The sequence below is a fragment of the Balaenoptera borealis genome (genome assembly GCF_965194805.1).
Source record: "Balaenoptera borealis genome assembly, chromosome: 1".
Classification (NCBI taxonomy): domain Eukaryota; kingdom Metazoa; phylum Chordata; class Mammalia; order Artiodactyla; family Balaenopteridae; genus Balaenoptera; species Balaenoptera borealis.
In genome coordinates, this window is record NC_138860.1 from 86,187,018 (window position 1) to 86,212,514 (window position 25,497).

The following is a 25,497-nucleotide window of genomic DNA, read 5'->3' on the forward strand; positions in this document are numbered from 1 at the left end:
AAATGATCATTTTAAACCTCTAATGATCATTTTATTCTCTCTCGTGGTTTTTGTGGGACAGGAATTGGGGACGGGTTCAGCTGGGTGGTCTGGCTCCGGATTTCTTATGTGGTTGCAATCAGACAGTGGCTGGAGCTGGAAACAGTGGGGCCTGGAGAAACTGAGGGCTGGCTGGGTACCTCTCACCTCTTCATGTAGGCTGGAGGCTTCTCCATGTAGTTTCTCCCATAGGTCAGTTTGGGCTTTCTCAGAGGGTAGCTATGTGGAGAGGGGCTCTGTCACATGTTTGGTTCCCTAGGAACTCAACTGTGAGATGGAAATAGCATTCAGGATATTTACCGGGGAATGCTCTTGGGACCAATACCTGTGGAAGGGAGGAGAAGGAAGCAGGATTAAGCTGTGGGAGAAACTGAATGGCAATGCAGTCCAACAAAGGCCTCAGTCAACCCCTGGGGGTGCTCTAGAGCTGGGATGAATGAGTCTTGAGTTTGTTTAAGTCAGGGCAAAAGGGCTGGCTGGGTCTTTATACCTCAGTGTTGATCACTCACTGGATGTAGGATGCCCCCAGAAGGAGGTATAACCTTGGGCAAGGCAACTTTCTTCAGCTGAGGCAACCCCTACAAGTACTGACAGCTGAAGGTCATCTTCCGGCAGTACTCCCAGTACTATGGAATAAGTCCTCGTTCCTGAAGGAAAATCTGGGTGGTGCATCACAGTGCTGGCTATAGCCCCAAACAGATCTGTGGCTTTCAGTAGAAGGAGTTGGTGCTCTTGTACCCACCCGACACAGAGGCAGTTGGGGAAAAAATACTCCAACCTCAGTCTCCTGCAGACTTCCGATTTCCTGTCAGTGCCCCTCCCCCATGGACCAAATGCAGGAAGTCATAGGACTTGATGCAGTTCATGTGGGTTTTGGGTAGCAGAGCAGGGTGGAGAAGGGTGAAGAGTGGATCTGGAGAGGCAACAGAAGATATTCGGCAGCAGAAGATTAGTTTTTGAACATTAAAGATGTTGAGTTAATAATATCCTGATGCGTGCTTCTTATTGGTTCATTAAAGGAATGTTCTGAACCGTCCTCTCATTCATTCCACTCCTCGCTCCTTTGCTCCTGAATCCTTAACCTCACTCTTTATTCTACCATTTAAACCCTGCCTCATTACTTCAGCTTAAAACATGTTTTACTTCACGAGTTTGGCCTTTTTCCTGACTCTATTTCTTTTTTTTTAAATTTAAACAAATTTTAAAAAATTAAAGTATGGTTGATTTACAATGTTGTGTTAGTTTCTGCTGTACAGCAAAGTGATTCAGTTATATATATATATGTATATATTCTTTTATTTATTTATTTATTTATTTGGTTGCGCCAGGTCTTAGTTGTGGCAGGCAGGCTCCTTAGTTGCGGCTCACAGCCTCTTTATTTGTGGCATGCGAACTCTTAGTTGCGGCATGCCTGTGAGATCTAGTTTCCTGACCAGGCATCGAACTCCGGCTCCCTGCATTGGGAGCGTGGTGTCTTAACCACTGAGCCACCAGGGAAGTCCCTATATATATATTCTTTTTCATATGCTTTTCCATTATGGTTTATTATAGGACATTGAATATAGTTCCCTGTGCTATACAATAGGACCTTGTTGTGTATTCATTCTATATATAATAGTTTGCATCTGCTAGTCCCAAACTCCCAATCCATCCCTCCCCCTTGGCAACCACAAGTCTGTTCTCTATGTCTGTGAGTTTGTTTCTGTGTCATAGATAAGTTCATTTGTGTCATATTTTAGCATCCACATATAAGTGATATCAAATGGTATTTGTCTTTTTCTTTATGACTTACTTCACTTAGTATGATAATCTCTAGGTCCAGCCATGTAGCTACAAATGGCATTATTTCATTTTTTTATGGTATATATATATATATATATATATATATATATATACACACACACACACACACACACACACACACATACATACACATACACACTACATCTTCTTTATCCATTCATCAGTAATGGACATTTAGGTTGTTTCCATGTCTGACTGTATTTCATTCTTTTATCCTTCATTTAGCTCCATACACCTGTCTGCTAGCCTAGTAGTATTCTTCTTCATCCAGCCCCTTCCCGGGCACCTTTCTTTCTGTGTACTAGCCCTGTGGGGAATTTTTATTCCCCTGCATCTTATTTATCCTGGCTTCTTGATTAAGACTAGAAAGTTTCAGGGTATTGAGGTAATGGAGATAAGAGATGATATGAGGGTGGGGACAATGGGTATGGGGGGTAAGGCCCACTTTCGTGGATCCCTGTCTATGCTTACTATGGTGTACTTTGTGCAGTTACTATCCAGTGGTGAAATGAATTCATGGCCTTTCCTCACATTCATTATTTCTAGCCCACTCTCCCATTCTGTCTACTATGTTCTGTTACAAAAGCCCTACCATTTAACTCCCCAAATCATCTCTCCCTTGAAATTCTTTGGCTTCCATACATTTTTTTTCACAAATTCACCTCCTTTTCTACCTGCTCCTCAATTTCTTTGACAACTATGGTAGACAACTTAACTTCTCTCTCCTCTTTCCCCTCAACCATGTTTTGCTCTCCTTTGCCTGATAAGTCTTCTTATATACATTCTCTGTGGACATCTTATTTTGTTCTAATGCCCTCAACTATCACTCATATGTGGATGACTCCCAAATCTGAATCTCCCTCCCTGAACTCTCTCTGAGATTCCATTCCAGAATTCCAGACTCTGCAATGGCTAGTGGGATCAGAACACAGGACTTCTTCCTAAGCTGGTACTAAAATGTGCTTCCAGGTTTCTTTGTACCCCTTTTTTCCTTCTCTTGTTTTTTAAACTCTTCCTTGAACTTTTCCTCAGTTCATTTTGGTTCAGTTTTATATCATCTTGGCTTCCTTTGGCCTGTATTCAAACAAACAAACAAACAAACAAACTAAACTAACTCCAAATACCTGCCCCCCCCCCCCCCCCCCCCGCCATGTCATTTTATACCAAAAGCTCTCCCTCTCCCGCTTTTTCATTTTCATAAAATTTTCTTTTCAGGGAATTCAAAGGAAACACTTGGCAAGGAAAAGACAATCACTATTTTGTTTTCCTTTAAAGTACTTAACATGCCAAATACCAGATATTTACATTTTAAATGTAAGCCTATTTGAGGAGCTGTGTGTCTCGGTATGGGAGGAGGGGTGATGTGGAGTGGTTAGAAATCTGTTAGGAAACCCTAAGGTCTCTAACTTGAGAAACTGGAAAAATAGCAAATAAAACACTCAGCTCTGGGAGAGGTTGTACTAAGTCACCCACTTCCTTCCCCAAATCATCTGGAATTTCTTTGGGTATTTATCCTGAGAAAGGTATAAGGAATGGAAAAGACAGAATTTAAGCAAGACCTAAGAAAAACTAGACTCTCAAGACAAAATTTTTAAAAATCATTCTTACACCTCTTTTATATTCCACATTGACAGACTTTTAAAAGCACATTTAAACTACAGATTTCCATGGAAACCAACCAAAGGGATTTTAGAAAGGAGAGGCATTGCAGTACCATTTCTATGCGCGTTGATGTCTGATTTTCGTTAGGCCAGCACTGTTTTCCCTCCAACGTCTTAGTGTTTATTACAGCAACAATTACCTCAGTAACAATTCCTCCAGGGTAGTTTTATTTAAAGGTGCCTAACTTATACCTCACCCAACTGCTTTCAAAATCGTTCAGTCCTTCCTGCTGGAAGTTAAACTACCATCTTTATCCCTGCTCTGGTTCTGCACCAGAAGCCTATCTCCGGCAGGACAGTGCCACGAAGGCGTCCTTTTTATGTGATGTGCACGTTGCTGTACACTTTGGCTGCAAAGCAGGAGCTGTGCTTTAAAACCGCCAAGAGCGGGTGGGTGCCGTGTGCTAAATTATCTGTCTCGCAACTTCCACACGTAAGAAGGATGCTTTCTTCCTTCCTTTAACACTAAAAACAGGCAAAACAAAAACAAAAAGAAACCCGACAGGCTTCAAAACCGTCCGATCGCCTAGGGAAAGCGCGCCAATCACACAAAGAAAAGGAGGGGGGCTATTGGGATTCAAAATCATTTCCCCGGGACGAACACCTTCCTGGACCTATCGGAGTTAACTGCGCGCTTGGTCGTAGCCAATAGGCACAGTGTTTCTGGCTCAGGTCCACCCTAAAGACTGATAGACATTTATGTAACCCAGTGGAGTAGTGAGATGCTGAAGAATCAACCAATACATTCGGGAGGTGGGTGGAGTGTAGGCCAGGGGGTTGGCGGTGCCGTGTCATGGAGGCTCAGTCTCCGAGCAGCCATTGAAGGGGAAGGAACTGCGGGTGTGTGTATGTGTGTGCGTGTGAGTGCGCGCGCGAGTGTGTGGACAAGGAGGTGGGGGCAGCTGAGTTAGAGTCCCAACTCCTTGGACTCCATTTGCTATTCCCTTCTTTCTCCCCCACACCTATCTGGTGGTGGTGGTGGGCGTTTATATTTGCGTTTCTTTTCATTCATTTCCAAATCTTTTAAAATTTTAGGGTTGGGGGTAGTGGGAAAGGCAGGAAAAGGTAAGGGAGGAGAGTAGTAGCAGAAGAGCAGGAGGAGGACATGGAGATGAAGAAGAGGATTAACCTGGAGTTAAGGGACAGAGCCCCGGAGGAGGTGAGATGACTCAGCCCCCTCCCCTTCCTCACCAGCCCTGTATTCGGAGGATCGGGTTTCTGGGGGTCCTGGTGGGTGTGTGGGGCGGGGTAATGAATTAACCCCCATCTGGGGGTAGGACTGGGGGAAAATATTTAATTTTAACTTTTAAATCATTAAAATCTTTTACTTAAAATGGCGAAGGGTTTAAGTTTCTAGGGGCGTTTTTGTGTGTGCTTGGGGGCTTAGCCCCTTCTCCTCTCCTCGAGTCAGGCGTCCTGGCCTCGTGGAGGCGGGAAGCGGGGTGTTGGGGGCCGCTCGGCCGCTTCGTTCCTCACGTTCCAGCTCCTTGGGGCCGGCGGCGTGGGCGCGATCCCCCAGTCCCACTCGCCTCTGCCGCAGCCATCGTCGCCTGAGAAGTTAGTCCAACTTTTCTGCAGTGCTGCCAACTCTTTTTTTTGGGCTGGGGGGCGTCTCTGGCCTCGAGTCCCCTGGGCGTTGGACGACGTCGCGCCGGGCGCGGGCTGGGGTCGCTCGCGGAGTCCGCGGACGGCCCACTGCTGGCGGCGCCCACTCCCCCGGGAAGCGGCGCGCGCCGCCCGCCGCCAGGCGGAATCTGGGTCAGCGGCCCGTTCTTCGGCCGCGGGTAAGTTTTGGGACTCGTCGCAGTGACCGGAGGTGGGGAGAGGACACGAGGCTTTATCCTCTTCGTCCCCCCGCGGTGTAACGAAATTCGGCGTGTCGTATCGTGGTGGCTGCAACTCCAATTTTGATCCCTGGAGACCGTTTCACAAAACTCAACAAATGGGTCGTAGAAGTTTCGTGTTTTCAAGATGGGCTCGGCGGAACTAAATGATGCGCTCTCGCTGCTGTCGCCTTAGTTAAAGAGACGGGGTTGGGAGGGGCCACGTGAGGCGGGGTCGTGGTCAACTTTTCGGGGGTCGGGCGGGAGGCGTTTCCGCCTCCTTTTCGCGGGCGCCTCCTCGGCTTCACCCAGCTCTCCTCGCCCGGGCCGGAGTCGCTAGGGGAACGCGGGCTGGGAGGCGACCCCCTTTTTCCTTGCGGAGTCCCCGCCCCTTGTGGGGTTTCCCGTCGGTCGGAGCGGCGGGTCGCGAGAGCGGGGCCCATGGCCAACGAGGAACCTCGCATTTCTGGTCGCAGAGGAAAATGTCTATAGGGTCTTGCTAATTGCGGCCTCCGAAATAAACTCCAGAATTGCAATATAAGGGATATAATTTTTTTCCAGCAGGGGTGGAGGTGGTGCTTGTGCATACCAGCGTGGAGGATGAGTAGGGTTTGTTCGGTGGGCTGTGGCGGCGTGAAGGGTGGGAATCCAAGGTCTTTATGTACTTTTAAAAAAGTCTCTGTTTCGCTGAAATTGGTAGATAGCAGGGAGGAGGAAACAGTCAGTACTATCATCCCACAGATAACTTGAAGTTTCCTAGGGCCTAGTCTTTAGGGGCTTAAGGAAAAAACAAACAAAATCAAAGTTAAAATGCTGTCTCGAAGAAGCACACATTTCGAATACTCTTTTATGTCTTGGGTTGGAAAAGTGGGTTTGCCCCTCCTTCCCCATTCTTATACCTATCCTATCCCTAGTAATTTCCTTGCCAGTTTTGGGGAGTGCCGGATGTTGCCTTTTTGCAGCCTCTCCTCCTTCCCCTGTGGTGTAATAACGGTCTCCTATTTGTATAGTCCTTTACAGTTTACGAAGCGCTTCTCCTGTTTGTTGTTTCCTCCTTCCGACAGACTTGTAAGGTGGATGGTATTGTTGTAGACTCCAAATTAGCAAACGGAGTCTCAGGGCAGTGAAGTTACTTACTCAAGTGGAAGAACTGGTTTTCTGACACCAAACCTAGTGGCCCTCTCTCCTCCACTCAGCTAGACTAGGAGTCAGAAGACTTACAGTGGAGGCACAGCTCCGCCACATACTGTGACTGACCCTAGGCAGTCATTCTTACCTTCTGGGCCTTGGCTTCCTCCTCTCTAAACAGATTATGATGCCTTCTTTGCTTCCTGAAATAATTATGTCATGTTCAAATAGAGAAGGTAGCATTCCTTGTTGCTAATTTTTATTTCTCAAAATACCTCAAACATATTTTTGCATTGAGAATGGAGAGCCAGGGTTTCCTGCCTCCCTCGTAAGATTAAGTCCATTTAGGCCCACAACAGGAAGTTTTGTTACAACTCTGACCTAAGAGAGGATCCAGCACCCCCTTCCCAAGACTGGGGAGAAGTCACAAAAATTCTACCAGGGTGGCAGGGAAAAATAACATTTTGTCAAGGATGTGTTGTTCTGGGTGATATTGTTTCGCCTCGATATTAGAACAAATAACATCTGAACGCTGGGCTGTCTCAGAAGGAGCTTTCTAACATTTCTTCATGAAGGGTAACAAGATATTTTTGAGTTATAGTGACATTTATCAACCAAAATAAGGGGGTTTAATCTGAAAAAGTGAATAAAACAATTTCCTTTCTTCTCCCTGCTGTTTTAGGACTCACTTAAATCCTTTCTCAGTAGCCTTGGTATCCCCTCATGCATAAGTATATGCCCTGATGTTGAGGGTCTTTTTCATGAGGGTCAGAAACTATTTTCACATGGGACCTTTTTCAAAGTCTTATTTTTTATGCAATTAAAATTTTTTTATTAGTGATTTGAAGCAGGCATTGAACTTCTTAGTCCAAGTTTAAATTTTAAAAAGTTAACTTATAATGATGACTTAAGACTGTATGTCAATTTGGGGGTAGAATGAAAAGGATCTATATGAGGGAGTTGGTGGTTTTAATATTCACATTTCCAGAGTGTCAGGACCCAGGTCTTTTGCTAAACAGACTGCAAACTAAAGAATCATTCATATTCTCTCTTATAGGTGACAGAGTTGGTCCTTGATAATTGCCTCTGTGTCAATGGGGAAATTGAGGGCCTGAATGATACTTTTAAAAAACTAGAGTTTCTGAGTATGGCTAATGTGGAACTAAGTTCACTGGCCCGGCTGCCCAGCTTAAATAAACTTCGAAAGGTAAGCTGGCACTAGGCGTGAAAGCATCATGATTTTGATGCCGTGGGCTATTATGTATATTTTTTTCCCAAATGAAACAACCATTCTGCCTTTTAATTAGAAGGTTCTAAGTTTCTAGAGGTAAGAAAACGGGTTATGTAGGATTTTGAAATCAGCTGTCATATTACTTTTGGAAATTTAAATTGACTAATGAAATCGCTTATGGCATGAATTTAACATCTACCAAATGTTTTTCTTTGAAACATAAAATCCAACTATTATACAACTGGAACCAAACCTGAGTTAGAAGTCTGTTATATAGAGATTCTAATATTTTATTTGGCAGTCATAGGTGGGATTTTGGAAATTAAAGACTGTGACAGTCCCTTGAAGCCAGAGAGAATGACAATTGTTTTCTTTAAATTGATACATTTGAGAAATCTTTGATTTGTCCTAAGCCTTCACCATTCTTTGTTTTCTCCCCATGTTGAATATGTAGTTGGAACTTAGTGACAATATAATTTCTGGAGGCTTGGAAGTCCTGGCAGAGAAATGTCCAAACCTTACCTACCTCAATTTGAGTGGAAACAAAATCAAAGATCTCAGTACAGTAGAAGCTCTGGTAAGTGGAAAGGTTTGTCTCTGGACTTGCTATTTTTGGTTGAATTTTTCTGAGATTTGCTTGAATTTTATCTTACTGACTTGTATTTATGTCACTCTTTTGAAACTTCTGAATTTCTTATATGTTGTGATCTAGATGATACTGCTTTATTTTCCTTTGGAGTAAAACATTCAGATAAATTTTTTAAAAATAAATTTATTAAAAAAAAATAAATAAATTTATTTACTTTACGATTTTATTTTATTTTTTTTGGCTGCATTGGGTCTTTGTTGCTGCGCACGGGCTTTCTCTACTTGCGGAGAGCGGGGGCTACTCTGCGGTGCGTGGGTTTCTCATTGCGGTGGCTTCTCTTGTTGCGGAGCACAGGCTGTAGGGGGCTCAGTAGTTGTGGCTTGCAGGCTCTAGAGCACAGGCTCAGTAGTTGTGGCGCACGGGCTTAGTTGCTCCGCGGCATGTGGGATCTTCCCAGACCAGGGCTCGAACCTGTGTCCCCTGCATTGGCAGGCGGATTCCTAACCACTGCGCCACCAGGGAAGCCCCAGATAAATTTTTAAATCAGTGAGAAATTTATTTTATCATCAACTTCAGGAGCTGAATATCTGGTTTTAAAATTTCCAATATTTTCTTAAATTCTATTCCTTTTTCGTTCTTCTTGATTATTTTTATTTGCTCCTTTGTTTCCTGATATGAGGGAAGGAAAAGGAGATGAAGTGAAACTCTGAAAATCGTTGCTCTGATTTTTTAAAAAAAGCTTGGGAGGAGGTTGAAATTGTTGAAAATAAGCTTGACTGTGGATTTAAACTAACCATGTTATTGTTGTTGCCTATTTAGGCAGAGATTCAGTCAACAAAGTATACTGAGTGCATACTATGAGTAAGGCACTAAGCCAGGTGCTAGAGATACAGCAGTTACCAAAACAAAGTTCCTACTCCCGTGGAGTTTACGTGCCAGGGCCTCATTAAAAGAATTAGCTGTGCTTGATATAATAACCCTTCATTATAAAATTCTAAAAATCCAAAAAATCATTCTCTTGATTTAAAGTTATATACATGTTCATGAATTAAAAATAAATAGGGCTTCCCTGGTGGCTCAGTGGTTGAGAATCTGCCTGCCAATGCAGGGGACACGGGTTCGAGCCCTGGTCTGGGAAGATCCCACATGCCGCGGAGCAACTAGGCCCGTGAGCCACAATTACTGAGCCTGCCCGTCTGGAGCCTGTGCTCCGCAACAAGAGAGGCCGCGATAGTGAGAGGCTCGCGCACCGCGATGAAGAGTGGCCCCCACTTGCTGCAACTAGAGAAAGCCCTCTCACAGAAAGGAAGACCCAACGCAGCCATAAATAAATAAATAAAATTAAAAATAAATAAATAAATAAATAACATGAGATTTTAAATCTTGAACGTAATTTTTAACTTTTTACTTTTCCAGCAAAATCTTAAAAATTTGAAGAGTCTTGACTTGTTTAACTGTGAGATCACAAACCTGGAAGATTATAGAGAAAGTATTTTTGAACTGCTACAGCAAATCACGTACTTAGATGGATTTGACCAGGAGGATAATGAAGCACCAGACTCAGAAGAAGAGGATGATGAAGGTAATCATTCTTAATACGCATAAATGTGTCACAGTTATAGCCTCCACTCTAGCTGGCAAATTAGATTGGGCCTGGGTATTTAGGTGTGGGAAAAATAAGACGTTAGTAAGACAAAAATTTAAAAACTCATAGCCCTAGTCCTGTATTCGTTCAGATTTCTGATAGCTTTGGGGAATTTAATGATTGTTATAATATTAAGCTCCATGATATTTTATATTTGTGTAAACTTAACCACCACCCAGTAAAAGTGGTAACTTATAAAATAGTACTAAAAAAAATAAAGAACCATTCATCACATAATTATCCATACAAGTCACAAAGTAGAAACAACCCAAGTGTCTATCAACTGGTGAATAAACAAAATGTGATAGATCCATACAATGGAATATTATTCAGCCACAAAAATGACTGAAGTACTGATACATGCTACAGTGTGTGAACCTTGAAAACATTCTGCTAAGTGAAAGAAGCCATACTCAAGCCACATATTGTGTGATACCATTTATATGAAATGCCCAGAAGAGGCAAATTCGTAGAGACAGAAAGTAGATTAACGGTTGTCAGGGCTGCGGGAGAGGATGGTGAGTGACTGTTAATGGATATGTTTTTTTTTTTTGGGGGTGGATGATGGAAATGCTCTAGAGAGTTGAATATACATTTTTGGATAAATGGGTGACTAATAGATCAGATGACAGAAAAGCTGTTGTCAGTAATGGGACACTGTTACTACTGGTTGAAAAGTTTTTCACATGTAAGAAGAAATTTGATAGATAAACAGTGTTATAAAATGATGGAATGATGGACAGGCAGGTTTTGAAGTGTCCACGAAGTAAAATAAACTTTAGTCCATGTAATGTTTTGATGAAAAATCTATACGTTGGGAAAATTTTAATATTTAGACACCATATTTCTCAAACAGTAAATGGGATGTTATAAAAGAGAAATCTTAAAAAAAAAAAAAATCACCCTGAGCTACTTTCTACCCATTGGCTTATGAGTTTGAGGGGCCAAGGCAAAAACATTTGCCCAGACATTTGCTTATCTTTTAAAATATTTTTAAAGATGGAGATGAAGATGATGAAGAGGAAGAGGAAGATGAAGCTGGTCCACCTGAAGGATATGAGGAAGAGGAAGAAGAAGAGGAGGATGAGGATGAGGATGAGGATGAAGATGAAGCAGGCTCAGAACTGGGAGAGGGAGAAGAGGAGGTGGGCCTGTCATACTTAATGAAAGAAGAAATTCAGGTGAATAGACCTTCTTATGTGCACTGAAAATTAACTATTTAGGCATAGGGTTAAGTAATATAAAAAGTAAGTTGTGTAGAAATCTGAGAGTTGTTTCTAACTTGTGTGTGTGTGTCTGCCTGTCTTTTTTCCCACTGCCCCCCAGTTCATATTATATCCAGATAATCATAAACCCTATGATTTTACCTCCTAGATAGCTTTCAAATCCGTTCTTCCCTCAGCAGCCTGGGATAGTGGAAACATTTTACAAATGTTTCTGAGCCTCAGTTTCTGCATTTATAAAACTGAGATTATACCAACTTCATAGGGTCGTTAAGGATTTAACAAACTAATATGTGTAAAGTATCTAGTTGCTGGCACGTTATAGGCACTCATGAAAACTTTCCTTTCCCCTAATTATTTCTTGCTTATGCTTTTCTAGTAGTTTTCTAAATGGTCTCTTTGAGAACAGCGTCACCACTTTGTTGTATCCTCTATAGTGCTTGCCTGTGTAGTCTGCATGCAAATGTGATCATATCAGTAGCCTGCTTGAAACCCTTTAATGTTTCCCTGTTGCCACCAAGACATACAAGGCCCTTCTTTATCTAGCCTCTGCTACCTTCTCTAGCTTCATCTCCCTCAATACCAAATTAAATCATCACACGAAGCTATTATTGCCTTTCTGTATACACATTGTTTACTCATCTGAAATGACTTTCTACCCATGCCTTCTAATGAACTTTACTTTCTTTTTTCTCAGGTAAACATAAATGTACTAAAGCATGTAAAGTGGACTGATTTTATGTACAGCTCCATGAAATTTTATATATGTACATACTTGTGTAACTACCACTCAAATCATGCCTCGTGATTCTTATCTTTAAACACTCAACTCTGGCGTTGCCTCATTATTGAAGCTTTCTGTAATTTTTAAGAGACAGTCACTCCTTCCTCTGTTACCTTTGAACCTTGATTAGGTGTATGTTGCCTGTAGACACTTCTGTAAAAACTTGTTTATTTGGCCACTTCCTACTAGATAGCTCCTTCAGGGGAGGGCTGTTCATTTTACTATCTCAGCATCCAGTACATTGACTGGGACATAGTAGGTTCACAGGAAATCAGTTGACTTGAACAAATGATCTTTAGTCCCTGGGAGTTTAGATAAGTTATTTTCTTCTAATGTTAAATTATTGAGTTTTGTTTTCATAATTCATAAAGTAATATTTATTATTAAAAATAACATCTCTTATTTAGACTAGAAATTGTATTTTTATTTGTTCTCCTAATGACTTTTACATTAGTTAGATAGACAGTATCACCGATTAATGATGATTTTTCTCTGATACCATTTTTAAAAAAAATTATTTTATTATTTATTTATTTATTTTTGGCAGTGTTGGGTCTTCTTTGCTGCGCGCAGTCTTTCTCTAGTTGCGGTGAGCAGGGGCTGCTCTTCGTTGCTGTGCACGGGCTTCTCATTGCGGTGGCTTCTCTCGTTGTGGAGCACGGGCTCTAGGCGTGCGGGCTTCAGTAGTTGCGGCACGCGGGCTCAGTAGTTGTGGCTCACAGGCTCTAGAGCACACGGGCTCAGTAGTTGTGGCTCACAGGCTCTAGAGCACAGGCTCAGTAGTTGTGGCGCACCGGCTTAGTTGCTCCACGGCCTGTGGGATCTTCCCGGACCAGGGATTGAACCCGTGTCCCCTGCATTGGCAGGCGGATTCTCAACCACTGTGCCACCAGGGAAGCCCTCTGATACCATTTTAAATATGAAACTAGTGTAGAAAAAATGGGACTTAAACTTGTTTGGGGCTTTCGTGAGTTAGCTTTACAATAGTGAAGAACAGAACTTTTTAAGTATTTTAAGTATTCAGGGAGAAAGGCAACCTATTCAGTTTACATCAGCATACAACTTGAATATTTTTCCCCTAAGTTTTAATTTACTTAGTAAAGTAATGGACTTGTTATTTTGCAGTTTGACTTTGTTTTATTTTGTTTGTTTGTTTGTTTGGCTGTGCTGCACTGCTTGCGGGATCTTAGTTCCCTGACCGGGGATCGAACCCATGCCCCCTGCAGTGGAAGCGTGGAGTCCTAACCACTGGACCACCAGGGAATTCCCTGCAATTGACTTTTTATTTTCTCTGCCAGTAATTCTTCTTTAAATAGTATTAAGTCATTTAAAAATGACCTTCAGCTAACTGCAAATGTTTATGTTTATCATTCCATTGAGTACTGGGAAATATTAACTAAAAATGATGTGGTGGAGTATAGAGCAAACATCTCTAAGATAATACATACAACATTAAGTCAATGTGGTACCCAAGTAGCTGGGACCAGAAGTTTTCAATCATGATGAGATAATTTGGATGTTTTTTAAAATGAAGTCTTGTTTTTATTTTTATTTTTTAAAATAAATTTATTTATTTTATTTTTATGTATTCTGGCTGCATTGGGTCTTTGTTGCTGCACGCTGGCTTTCTCTAGTTGCGGCGAGCAGGGGCTACTCTTTGTTGCGGAGCACGGGCTCTAGAATGCGGGCTCAGTAGTTGTGGCACACGGGCTTAGTTGCTCCGCGGCATGTAGGATCTTCCCAGACCAGGGCTCAAACCCGTGTCCCCTGCATTGGCAGGCGGATTCTTAACCACTGCGCCACCAGGGAAGCCCGAAGCCTTGTTTTTAGAAGCTAAGAGCCAAAGAAACTTCAGAGACTATAAGATTTAAAAAAGAAATTAGAAGGAAGTAGAAATGGTATTTGATTAGTTATGTTTTGTTTGAGTCTTATTTCTATTTCAGCTGCTCTTCAGAGGTAAGGAATTAATATGTATAAAGAAGGACTTATGTATGTGTAGTATACTTCATTAAAAATGGAGATGGGGGCTTTAGAAGAATTGGGAATTATGGTGTTCTTGCACTATTCATAGTACAAATGAAGAAACATTTTATTACCCACTAGTTAGGAACTAAGACCATAATCCTTACAGAGCAAGTCTCTGGTAATCTAATAGATGATATTTTTTTAAAAAGGCATAAAAACATGAATTGATTAATCATGTTTTGTTTAAAACAAAATCCAGAGAAGTAATTTGCTTTTTAGACTTGGGCTTTTCTAAATTATCATGAATAAATGTGATTAGTATTTCAAGTGGCTTTTAAAAAATTATAAATATTTAAATACCCTCATTTATCATTCCTTACAGATTTGAAATGTTTAAAATGTCGTTTTCTTTCTCCTTCTTTTCCTCTCTCTTTCCCCACTCTTCCATCCCCTCTCTCCTCTACCCCTCTTCTCTTCCTTTCTTTTCTTCTTTAAATGTAAGCCCACATGTTCTCCTGATTTTTACTATAGTTCCTTAGTTTATTTGCTACCCCATCTATTGCTTATGCTCCTGGCAGCTTGGGTGTTCTGGTATGGAATGTTTTAGTGTTTGAATTGACTGTATAAGAATGATTTCTGATATAAGTGTCATACAGTTTAGTTTCTCAGGGGCTTTAAGCTAAATGCTGAAAACATAGGTTCTGTTTAATATTTCTAGACACAAATAGAGCTGTGGATACTTTGAAAAGTGTGGTTTGTCCAAGTTTTTCCTAACTACCCAGCAGTTCTTAACATTTGCCATTTAAACTATTTTTAAGGAGTAAACTATTTTGGGGTTGGAGGGGGGACCCTAGCTTGATTCCATTTTTTCAAACATATATTGGAACTTAACCGTTTGGAACACAACCAAGCACAAGGCGGTAACTGTAAAAGGTATACGTAACAAAAGACATTTTCTTTGTAGGAGATTATTCAAGCCATTATTCTAATCCTGTTTTCTCTTTTATATTCAGTTCTCTGGTAAGCTTGTTGATCTATTTTCTGAATCCGTAGCAGATTAAAATTGAAATAGTAACTAACTGCAAAAGAGAAGGCATAAAAACTAGGGGAAGATACAACTCAAAGTAGAGGCCAGGGTCATTTTAAAAAGGAGAAAACCATCTTATATATATTAATAGGCTTTGAGAGAATTGGCGTATACTAATTAGCGTACTGCTCATGGTCACAATGGTGACTATGACAATTCAAGAAAAAGATTTGTTAGGTTTAGCATAAAATGGTAGAAGTGTGCAATGCACTTTAGAGATTTTATCCCAGTTGGCTAAAGTAAAAAAAAAATGGTTATGATGTTTCAAAGCTATGTTTAAATCTTAGCTATCCAGAACAACTCATTCCACAGGAGTTGTAGATCAAGTTTTATTGTGATTTTTATTGACTTTTGCTATTTTGATGTGTAGATTTTTAGATGTAGAAGGAACTTAGAGATCTTTCTATATGAATACTTTCTTTCATTGATTGGAAAACTAAGGTCCAGAGAGATTAAGTGACTTATTCAACACGTGTAGCTGTGTTCAGGCTAAGATTCAGGTGATCCTTCCTCAGTCTATAAAACAGAAGACTGTGTCTTTGAAATAGTCAAAAGTTACTCTGTCCATTAGCCACTATGCACATTTGTTTATTTAGTTAAAGTAAAATAAAATTAAAATTCAGTTCCTTATTTGCACTGGTCACATTTCAAATGCTCAGGAGCCACCTGTGGCTAGTGGTTACTGTATTGGACAGCACAGATACAGAACATTTCCATTGTTGCAGAAAGTTCTTTTGAACATTTCTGGTCTCAAACATAACTTGTTTTCACGAAGAAACTAGATTTAGTTGGGTTTTTAAAAAGACCTCTGTAAGTGAGGCAGAGGTTGTCAGAACACAGGATGACCATAGTTTTTGCTCCTGTTGGAATGTATTATTATCAAACAGTGAATAGCCCATGTCATGGCTTATTTATTCTCAAACTGAATTTTTTTTCTTTTAATTGAAGTATAGTTGATTTACAATGTTGTGTTAGTTTCTGGTATATGGCAAAGTGATTCAGTTATACATATATATGTATACATATACATACTCTTTTTCATATTCTTTTTCATTATGGTTTATTGCGGGATATTGAATATAGTTCCCTGTGCTATACAGTAAGACCTTGTTGTTTATCTATTTTATATATAGTAGTTTGTATCTGCTAATCCCAAACTCCTAATTTATCCCTCCGCCACCCCCTTTCCCCTTTGGTAACCGTAAGTTTGTTTTCTGTGTCTGTGAGTCTATTTCTGTTTCGAAAATAAGTTCATTTGCATCATATTCAAACTGAATATTTGAATCTCAAGGATGAAGAAGATGATGATGACTATGTTGAAGAAGGGGAAGAAGAAGAAGAAGAGGGTGAGTTACATTAGCCATTCAAAAATCCTAAAAAGCTATTATTCATGGATTTTAAAGAATGAGTCTATAATTCAAATTATCACTGATCTCTTTGATGCTGGTAACATATAATAGAATTCCTTGAAAGGTGTAAAACCTTTTTTAAAGAGGAGTTTTCTCAGGGTATTCATTAATTCCATTTAAAATAAAAAAACAGCTTGTAACATTTATTTTCTAAACAGTAATGAAGAGATAATGGAACCGTAAGCTCAATTTATTATTTTCTTAAGGCCTTTCATTTTGGAGGGGGTGAAACCTTATTTATAAGAGAAGAACAGTTGACCTCCAGATAATGCCCGTTTTAGATTTGCTCTCTGCTTCTCTTTACCTAGGCTTTTCAAGAAATTTAAAAATTCACTAACAATTCCAATGATGTCAGGCCCTTGGTTTCTTGATCTGTACTTCATGATTTGGCCACAAGGGTGCATAGCAAGCTGTCATTATTTATGGATTTCTAAGTCTATTAAGGCTGTTTCAATACTGAAATTGAAAGTAATGCAGAGGGGAAACTTAACCTATAATTTTCTTACGCCATTAACTTTTCACTAAGATTCAAAATTCTGTAGCTTAACAAATATTCATTTGTTAAAATTAAGTATTTTACAGTTTTCCTTTTACTCTTTCAGAAGAAGAAGGTGTTAGAGGGGAAAAGAGGAAACGAGATGCTGAAGATGATGGAGAGGAAGAAGATGACTAGATCATTCTAAGACCAGATTCCCTAATGTTCCTGGGTGTGCAATAGAGTGATCACATCTTCTTTGTTTCTTCATGTATGATAGCTATCCCTACAGAAGATAATGTGTAACTTTTTATAGGAAAAGTGTGGTTTTACTATTTTTGCCTTACCATTCCAAATAAGATTAACTAGTCTGTTAATGATCATATTGTATGTAGAGAAAATTTTTCATTGACCCCATTGTGAAATTCCCTAGCAATTTATTTAGAATCTTAATTTTTCTAATTAAAGCTCACTGTGTTAGTCATTTTTAGCATAATTAAAACATGATTGCTTTTACACAGGCGTAATATGGTGCATTTCATTCATAGGGTTTTAAAGTTATTTATAAATTAACTGAAATCACAGTTGGCTGGAATCTGGAACGAAAATAGTCTCTTGAATGATAAGTTGGTTATTTTTTTAGAGGCAACCCAGAGATCTTTAGTTTGAAGGCAGTGGCTTTTTTTTTTTGGCTGAGGGTATTTGGGTGCTTTTTTGTCACATGAGTAGCTTGGAAAGTAGGAGCAGAATAGTAAAGGTTCTATTCAGCAATATAGTTCATGGCTTTTGTGAAGGCTTCTAAAACCTTTTAAGCCAGGTGACTAAGAAGATTTTAGTTTTCAAGGAAAAATTGCTTATACTGAGTTCAGAGACATGTAGGGGAGCCCTTTCTTCTTCAAGTCGAAGGTCATGACCTGCCAACGGTTGTTATTTTGTTTTGTTTTAAGTGTGCATTCTTCGTTTTCCTCTCAGTGTTTCTTTTATGATCACCTCCCTTTCTTGTTTCACTCCCCTCTTCTCAAAAAAGAGTTGGAAAACTTATGGATACCCAAGATGACTTTGTCTTATACCTCAACCACCTTTTCAGACCTGTCTTAGCTTTAAACAAGCTAAGTGAAAGAAACTGAGTATTTTCTGAAATACGAATATTATTATCAATACAGTTTTATGCAACAGACTCTGCTTACTGTAAATCTCTTTCTTGACAAGATGTACAGACTGTATTAGGAGGATGAAGAAAGAAAAGAAGCAGAGGAGGCTCTTGGAAGCAGCATGTGTGTTCCTCAAAAGTCAGAACAATTGCCTGTTGATAATTAATGAGACATTCAAATCAGATTAGCTTCCCAAATGATTTAGATACCACTCTGCAAAGTATTTCTAATTTTCCTGAGTAGAACCTTTAATTATTCTTTCTATAGTTTTAAAACATTACCAGATATAGCATTTAATTGAAATATACTGGACAGTTGGAAAAATATTTGAAACTAAATCAATATTAAAATTAAGATTTGGTTTCAGGTGGATGTCCATTAAAAATAGAAAAATATTTGGGAGAACTGTGAGTGTGTGTTTCCTTATACAGCTACTAAATATAATATTATGAGTAGGCAAGTACATCTCCTTTTTTTGTTGTGGAGGCTCCATGTTCAAGGCAATTGCTTTCTTAATTTTGGCTATCTAAAAATTTTTCCCCCTTTGTTTTGAATATTTGTAAGTTTTTCAAAAGTTAGTATCAGCAAATTAATGGAAGTTATACTTTCGTACTGGGACACATTTAAATTACTGAATATAGTATTGCTTCTTTTTTGGTTTAAAATGTATGACGGGGTTTTAAAGTAAAAAATGATAAAGTTATTTGTGGATAAACTAAAAAAGTTGCATAACTGACTGAAATAAAACTGTTGGGATAAGTTTAGTGGGGGGGTTGGAATCTCCAAAAGGCTAACATTTTACTCCTTTTTAACAATTATAATGCCCTGTTTTAGTCTGTTAAGGGTTCTCATTGCATAGTATGCCAGATTATAAAATACTTATTTTAAAAGTTAAATCTATATATTGACTTTCTTATCAATCATCTTATTGTGCAATCAAAATGAGAGTTCTTTGGTTTGAAAACAACACTTAGAGCCTCCAAAAAACTTTTTAAGACTTACTTAGCTTTGTGGGTGGTATTTTCATGCAAATAAGTAAGGGTGGGTTTTATATTTTGTAGAAGTTTTTGGTCCTATTTTAATGCTCTTTGTATGGCAGTATGTATATAGTGTGTTGAATTCCTCAAAACCCTCCTTAAAAACTTTGAAGTTAATACTTTTGTGCAACTGTGTTTTGAATAAAGCCATGACAGTGTTAAAAACAAACAAAAAAATGCAGTACTCCTGATTATTCTTTTATTATTTCTGACTGTTCTGTGTTTTTTTTTCTGTGACTGCTGTAACTTAAAGTTTTTGAAACTGAATTGCTTCAAATAAATTGAAGATTTGTTGTTAATGATTAGTTTCACTGTATGACATTCATTTTTTGAACACCACCATTGGGGGCTTTGAAGGTCTTTTTAGAAACAGAATCAGCTTGAAAGTTAACATTCAAACGCTTGGATGTGATATGAGGTACTACAATGTAATAGTTTAACTCATCAGCTTACTAACTTTTTTTCCAAAGAGCAGAAAAAATTGATTTTCCTTTTGGAGTTGCAAATTGAGCCAGTACTTTTTGTATTTTGATTTGAAGTAATAACTTATTACCTACAGTTGAAGTAACTATATCTATAGTTAACTAAAGTGATTATAAACCTCTTGTACACCAAATAGTTTTCTAAAATGAGTCCAAAGTCTCCATTAGTACTGTATAATGTTTATCTTCAGAGTCCTTAGGTAATGTAAATATAAATAATTCTTGCATGTTAACCTTGAGTAAATCCAACCTGAATCAAACATTTTTTCTGCTCTCATTTTGGCTTTCCTGTGATGAGTGATTTTTAAAATGTTTCATTTGTAGACAAGTCTGGAATCTATAAAGTCAAGGCGTAAGTGTAATGTTAAGTAATGTTTTCATGATTGCTTTTCAGTTTAATATCGAAAGGGTATTTTAATTATGGAATTCTGCTTCCTGAGAGATGGAAAATACTGAAGTATATTTCAAATGCAGGAATTATTTATTGAAATTAGTATGGTATTTTTTGGTTTTATGGCTTAAAATATTCAAAGCCTTTCCCCTCTTGGTTAAAGAAGATGGTAGAAATACACTAAAAGTTTTTGGTGGAGGTGTTAGGTAAAGAAGCAATTCTGTGACAGATTGTGATTCAAAAATACTTTTAAGTATTGTTTATTCCTTGTTCTATATTTTAAAGAGAGGCTTTAGAACACGTGACATTTATTCTCCCCGTTGCTGAAAATTTCCCCTCTGTTCCTAGTACTGGATGCAATGATATTCTGCAGCTATTGCTTAATAATAGCATTCTACTACTGTATTCCTTTTTCATGTACTAATCAGCCTAAGATTTGAGAACCAGGCTTGGGTAATTTGGCCTGAGGCAGTTACTTGTGTTACTACTAGTCTAATGAAGAGCCCTAACTTGAAGGAGAACAGGTTCTACCACAAAATGGAGATTACAAAATGATTTCCAGGAGAATCTGTAAAAAGGCTTCATATATTGGTAAAATACTTTTATACAAATCTAGCCACTTTTTTGGGTGGTAAGACCCTGAAGCAGGGTTATCCCATGACAGCAGTTCTGCTTGAGTAGGAATCAGAAGCAAGTATGACTTTCAATTTTATGAATATTTACAAATAATTTAGATTTTTGTTGAGGCATCATCTGTACCTGGTTACTTATAAAATGGGCACATCCACATTACTTGTCAATACTGACACAGGCCACCAAATAGGCACACAACACTGGTGAAAACAACTCATTCTAGCTGTTCAAGAAGTGACTTTGTAAACAGTTCCCTATTTTCTCTGATTCTCCTACTAAATACTCAGACTGCACCATCTTGCAGATGAAGGCCATGACCTGTGCCCTCCACTTTAGTTGTAACTTTTCCTGGTTAGACTCACTCCACAGCTCCAGAATTAACTCACAGAGGCTATTGGGTTTCTCCACTGGAAGGCATTTTCTCCCACAGTCGTCTTCTCTTGGCACCAAGAAGCCAGTAACAGTGTACTCAATGGAGCTCAATGTCATTTATATAGACAGCTGTGTCTGAGGAATACTGGGGTTGGTAGAAGAATCTATAAGTATCATGGAAGGAACTGAAGTTGGAGCAACTATATTTCTTAAGAACCAGTGACAGCAGCAACAGAGGAAGCTAGTGTCTGCAAGGGAAGCAGCAATTACCATCACGCTGCAACTCTAGCAGAAAAGCCAGTGCAGGTTCAGAGCTTTTAGCTGTGCACCCCGCCCCCGTTTTCTGAGAATATTCTGAGTTATGAACAAACTCATTTCTGCAGTGTTGAGGATTTATTATTTGTAGGAAATGAGTGAACTCTTCCTGAACAGGATTCCAGGTGAGGGGTCTTATTTTTACCAAGCTATCCATATTGCGATACGTGGAGGGAAATTTCCTTTTTTTATTGTTTCGACATATTTGGCATTTTATCCTTTTGCAGTACTGCTTGATTTCCCAATGCTAAGGTTCTTGGGCTGTAAAAGTCAGTTCATGATGGATCAGAACCCTAGAAATCAGCCCCATCCATCTTGCTTTCACTCCATGCCCTTCTCACTTCAAGGACGCCAGCTTTAAGACTGAGTTTCTCTAAAGCCTGTTTCTCGCCACACTCCTCTGGGGCGAACCAACCACATCTTGCAGGTAATCTTATCCCAGTATCATTACTTCATATTCTTGATAGCAGCCTGGAATAAACAGAGCGGGAGATTTTACTTAAACGCTTATATTTAAATAAAGTAGTCTTTTAGGGTATGTCTTTGAGGTTATCTGTGGTAGTCCTATGGGACACTTGCCTCTTTAAATTTTTACCTTAATTTCCCTAATCCTCTACCACTAAGATATAAAGCAGTTTTTCTCTTCCTAGGGGATTGATTTTACAGAAAGGCGCCCTCCAGCGATTCTGGAGTCTCACGCAGTAGGAAGAGGACTTGAGCGTACTGGGGAGAGAGCAACAGGACTTGAAATTACAGAAATACACTCTAGTTATAGAGAAAAATAAATAAAAAGCGCCAGTCACTTTAGAGTGTGCCACTAAGTTGACTCACGGAACACACGGCAGAAAGTTCTGACAAACTAAATTCTTAAATTCAAGAGCGGAGTCAAAAAGCCAGGAAATTACGGACGAACAGGCGCCACCCGAATTGCTCCGCAAGGGCGCTTTCCGAAACGCCTCGGATTGGGCCAGAAATGCCGCAACCCGGTCACGTGTTTTCGCCCCGCCCTCCCCCGCCTCTAGATAAACGAGGGTCGGGGCGCCCTTTCGTCTTTAGGTCAGCGAGTTGCGCATGCGTCAACGAGTTGCTGCAAGTCGCGCTGGGAGCTTGGGCGCCAGTGGTCCCGCTGAAGGGTTCCCTCCTCCTCCTCCTCCTCCTCCTCCTCCTCCTCCTCCTCCTCCTCCTCCTCCTCCTCCTCCTCCTCCTCTTCTTGAGTCCGCCAGCTAACGCGGACTGGAACTCTCTCGGAAGGTGGGGTCCTTACAACCTTCCTTTTCTTCACTCACGTTTTACAGCCCTCGCTTAACGGTTTACAGAGCTTCTGTTTCCTTTCTAATTTTCAAATATTGAATGATTCTTAGTCCCACATTCACGAATATCATCCGATTTAACGACTATAAACTGAGATGTGTTATACCTGTTTTCTAGATCTCTAAATGCGATTCGAGCTGAGGCCACTTTGTTCCTCCCTCTCCTTGTGCCTTTCTGCTTCAAGTTTGCACTTGAGTGACCTTCGTTTGGTGGTGAACTTTGCTTCTTGTCCCTAGGGGTTAGCCTGCTCTGCGGTTCCTATTCCCATTTTCCCTATCTTAAAGCCGGACTTTCTGGATTGATCTGAGCCTTAATAGTTCAGTCAAGTCGGTACCTAAGGACGAATCAATTCTGGAAAACATTAGAGCAACCAACTAACCGGAGGGAAGTCACTAAAAAATGACGCTCAGCCTATATGTAAAATGATAAAGAGCTGTAACATATGTACGATCTTTTCTCTCTCCTAGAAGGAAAGAACGGTTCTATTGGGGAAATTTTGTAAAGGTCAGTTTGCAGGCTTTTAGTTAAGGCAACTGAATTGTAGTTTGTTAGAAGTATCTCAAACTATTGAAGAGAAATTGTCATCAAATTGTACTTTTTATTGGAATCGGTAAGTCACCTTTCAGAGACTATTTGATTCAGTTTGTCTTGTACAACAGAAAGGTTTCTTTGGAGGTATGGAAAATGAAGGCAAACGAATTCTTGTATACACAATTTTTATAAAAATATTAAAGGATGGGGAATTCCCTGACAGTCCAGTGGTTGGGACACCGCCCTTTCATTGCCGAGGGCACGGGTTCCATCCCAGGTCGGGGAATTAGGAGCCCGCAAGCCGCGTGGTGAAGAAAAAAAAAAAAAGGGTTCATGATTTTACAGAATTAGCAACTATAAATATTAAACCTCAGTAAAACTGATGCCAATCGTTTCTCAGGCATTTTCAATGGCTTTTACAAAACAGTCAAAAAATTGGGTAAAACAAAGGCCATCTTCTTCATTTAAAATAAAAGATGAGAACATACCTGGGTTTTTAGAAGCCAAGATCTTCTGTTGGGTAACAGCATTTCTCAGAAAAGGATTTTCCTTTTGTCAGAAGTAAATATTTAGAAGTTTATTTATTTATTTCTCCTTGTGTGGAGGGATTGTGTGTGTTTTCAGCATTGTTTTGATACTGCCACAGTACTCAGAAATAATTATTAGCAGAGGAGGTTGATAGTGAATTTGTTTTTTACAACCCATAGGACATTGAGAAGCCACCTGCTGAGAAAGGGGCTATTGCCATCTGGTCTATGTTATGAAGCCAAATCATTACACTGATCCCATAATAAACCTCCTTTTCTTTTTGTGTCATCTGTTTTCCCTTTCACCACTGTTTTATATTAGCCTCAGGTTGCTGTTGGAGTTCAGGGACAAATAAGAGGTCATATAATGTAGGTCATTGCATAATGATGAAATATCAATTCTGTAGTCTGTCTCTAAGGCTCTGTCCTTGATAATATAGTGTGCTGTGATGCTTATGAAGCTTTCACTCCACATTAGGTATTATTATTTTTAACTCACATGACTGTATAACTTCACTTTCAGGTTTTTATGTGTTCAATCTTTATAAGCGGCAATTAACGGATGAAGAAATGAGGAGGTTATGCACAGTATTTCAAGGCAAGGAGGCCTGTAGCTATGATCAAAGGCAAAGGATGTAGAAAAATGTTCATTTAACAAACTTTTTAATATCTTTGTTTAAAGCACCTAAGTGCTAGGAAAACAAAGATAAATAATACACAACCCTATCCTTTGAAAAACACAGTCTAAACACAAGATTATGAACTGAGAGAGAAAATGATGGAAGGTAGAGAAATGACTGAGCTGACAGCTTGTGCCCAGGAAGCTCAGAGGATGCCAGAACCTTGACTTGCTCACTTCAGTGAAGGTCTCATCTTCCATTTAGCATGGCTTAATTTTGTCAACGCAAAGTTGATCAGCCTGTGAGGGACAGGCTTGTGCCATGAAAACTCACAAGAGGCTAATGTCTAAACCAGAGGGTCAATTTATTGCTTTATAGGGAGATGGTATAATTACATTGACTGCAGTGTTCTTTTTTTTTTTTTTTTTTTTTGATTTTTTTGATGTGGACCATTTTTAAAGTCTCTATTGAATTTGTTACCATATTGCTTCTGTTTTATGTTTTGGTTTTTTGGCCGCAAGGCATGTGGGATTTAGCTCCCCAACCAGGGATTGAATCCACACCCCCTGCATTGGAAGGTGAAGTCTTAACCACTGGACCGCCAGGGAAGTCCCAACTGCAGTATTCTTGTTCAGTGTTCTTGTTCAATAGGAATATAATAATATCCACAAATGTGAGCCACAAAAGTAATTTAAAATTTTCTTTTTAGCCATATTAAAAAAATAAAAAGAAACAGGTAAAATTAATTTTAACAACATATTTTATTTAACCCAACTTATCCAAAATGTTATAATTTCAACAGGTAATCAAGAAAATTATTACTGAGGTAGTTTATTTATTTATTTTTTCATACAGAGTCTTCAAAATCTGGGGTGGATTTTATACCTACAGCACATGTCAATTCAGATTAGCCCTATTTCAAGTACTCACGTGGCTATGTGAAGGTCTAGGATATGCCTTTCCTAGAAGAAGTTAACTGGGAGGCCAAGATAATAATCAGAAGACTCTCTGGTGAGCATGGATCAGAACAGGGGGTGCTGGATAGTCTTGAAGGATATTTTATTGGCCTGACAAGCATGATGAACCTACCCTGATCCAGTAGAGTATACCTTTTTGGTGGTTTTAGAGTTTGTTGCATTTAACATGTCTTGCATCAGCAGTAATACACTGATACTGCCAAATTCTTCTTTTGATTTTATGTAAATCACTTTTTTCTATTAACATTTTATTCAAACAGGTTTAAAATTTTTTTACCTCTTTTTTAT

The 25,497-nt window shown here is 39.4% G+C and overlaps 1 protein-coding gene and 1 long non-coding RNA gene across 4 annotated transcripts in view; both read left to right on the top strand.

Annotated features, from left to right (window-relative positions):
- The first annotated feature begins 4,263 nt into the window (after window positions 1–4,263).
- Window positions 4,264–19,350, top strand: ANP32E (acidic nuclear phosphoprotein 32 family member E). 3 transcript variants are annotated; one of them, XM_082362235.1, is made up of 7 exons: window positions 4,264–4,662; window positions 7,512–7,661; window positions 8,140–8,262; window positions 9,691–9,856; window positions 10,919–11,100; window positions 16,270–16,324; window positions 16,990–19,350. In XM_082362235.1, the coding sequence occupies exons 1-7, from the start codon at window positions 4,609–4,611 to the stop codon at window positions 17,058–17,060; spliced, it is 801 nt and encodes a 266-aa protein (XP_082218361.1). In that variant the 5' UTR covers window positions 4,264–4,608; the 3' UTR covers window positions 17,061–19,350. The 3 variants fall into 3 exon arrangements, with proteins under 3 accessions (XP_082218361.1, XP_082218362.1, XP_082218363.1); XM_082362237.1 differs by lacking the exon at window positions 4,264–4,662 and adding an exon at window positions 5,140–5,287; XM_082362236.1 differs by lacking the exon at window positions 7,512–7,661 and having other exon boundaries at window positions 4,289–4,662.
- Window positions 19,351–22,502: 3,152 nt separating this feature from the next.
- The window catches only part of LOC309614303, a 52,922-nt gene continuing 49,927 nt past the window's right edge, over window positions 22,503–25,497 (top strand). Inside the window, exon 1 of the long non-coding RNA XR_014236099.1 lies at window positions 22,503–25,243. This is a non-coding gene — a long non-coding RNA (uncharacterized lncRNA). The remainder of the gene's footprint in view (window positions 25,244–25,497) is intronic.

Coding starts and splice junctions, on each gene's coding strand:
- ANP32E (XM_082362235.1), top strand. CDS start 4,609: ATGGAGATGAAGAAGAGGATTAACCTGGAGTTAAGGGACAGAGCCCCG. Junction 7,662..8,139: donor GCTTAAATAAACTTCGAAAG/GTAAGCTGGCAC, acceptor TTGAATATGTAG/TTGGAACTTAGTGACAATAT. Junction 16,325..16,989: donor GGAAGAAGAAGAAGAAGAGG/GTGAGTTACATT, acceptor TTACTCTTTCAG/AAGAAGAAGGTGTTAGAGGG.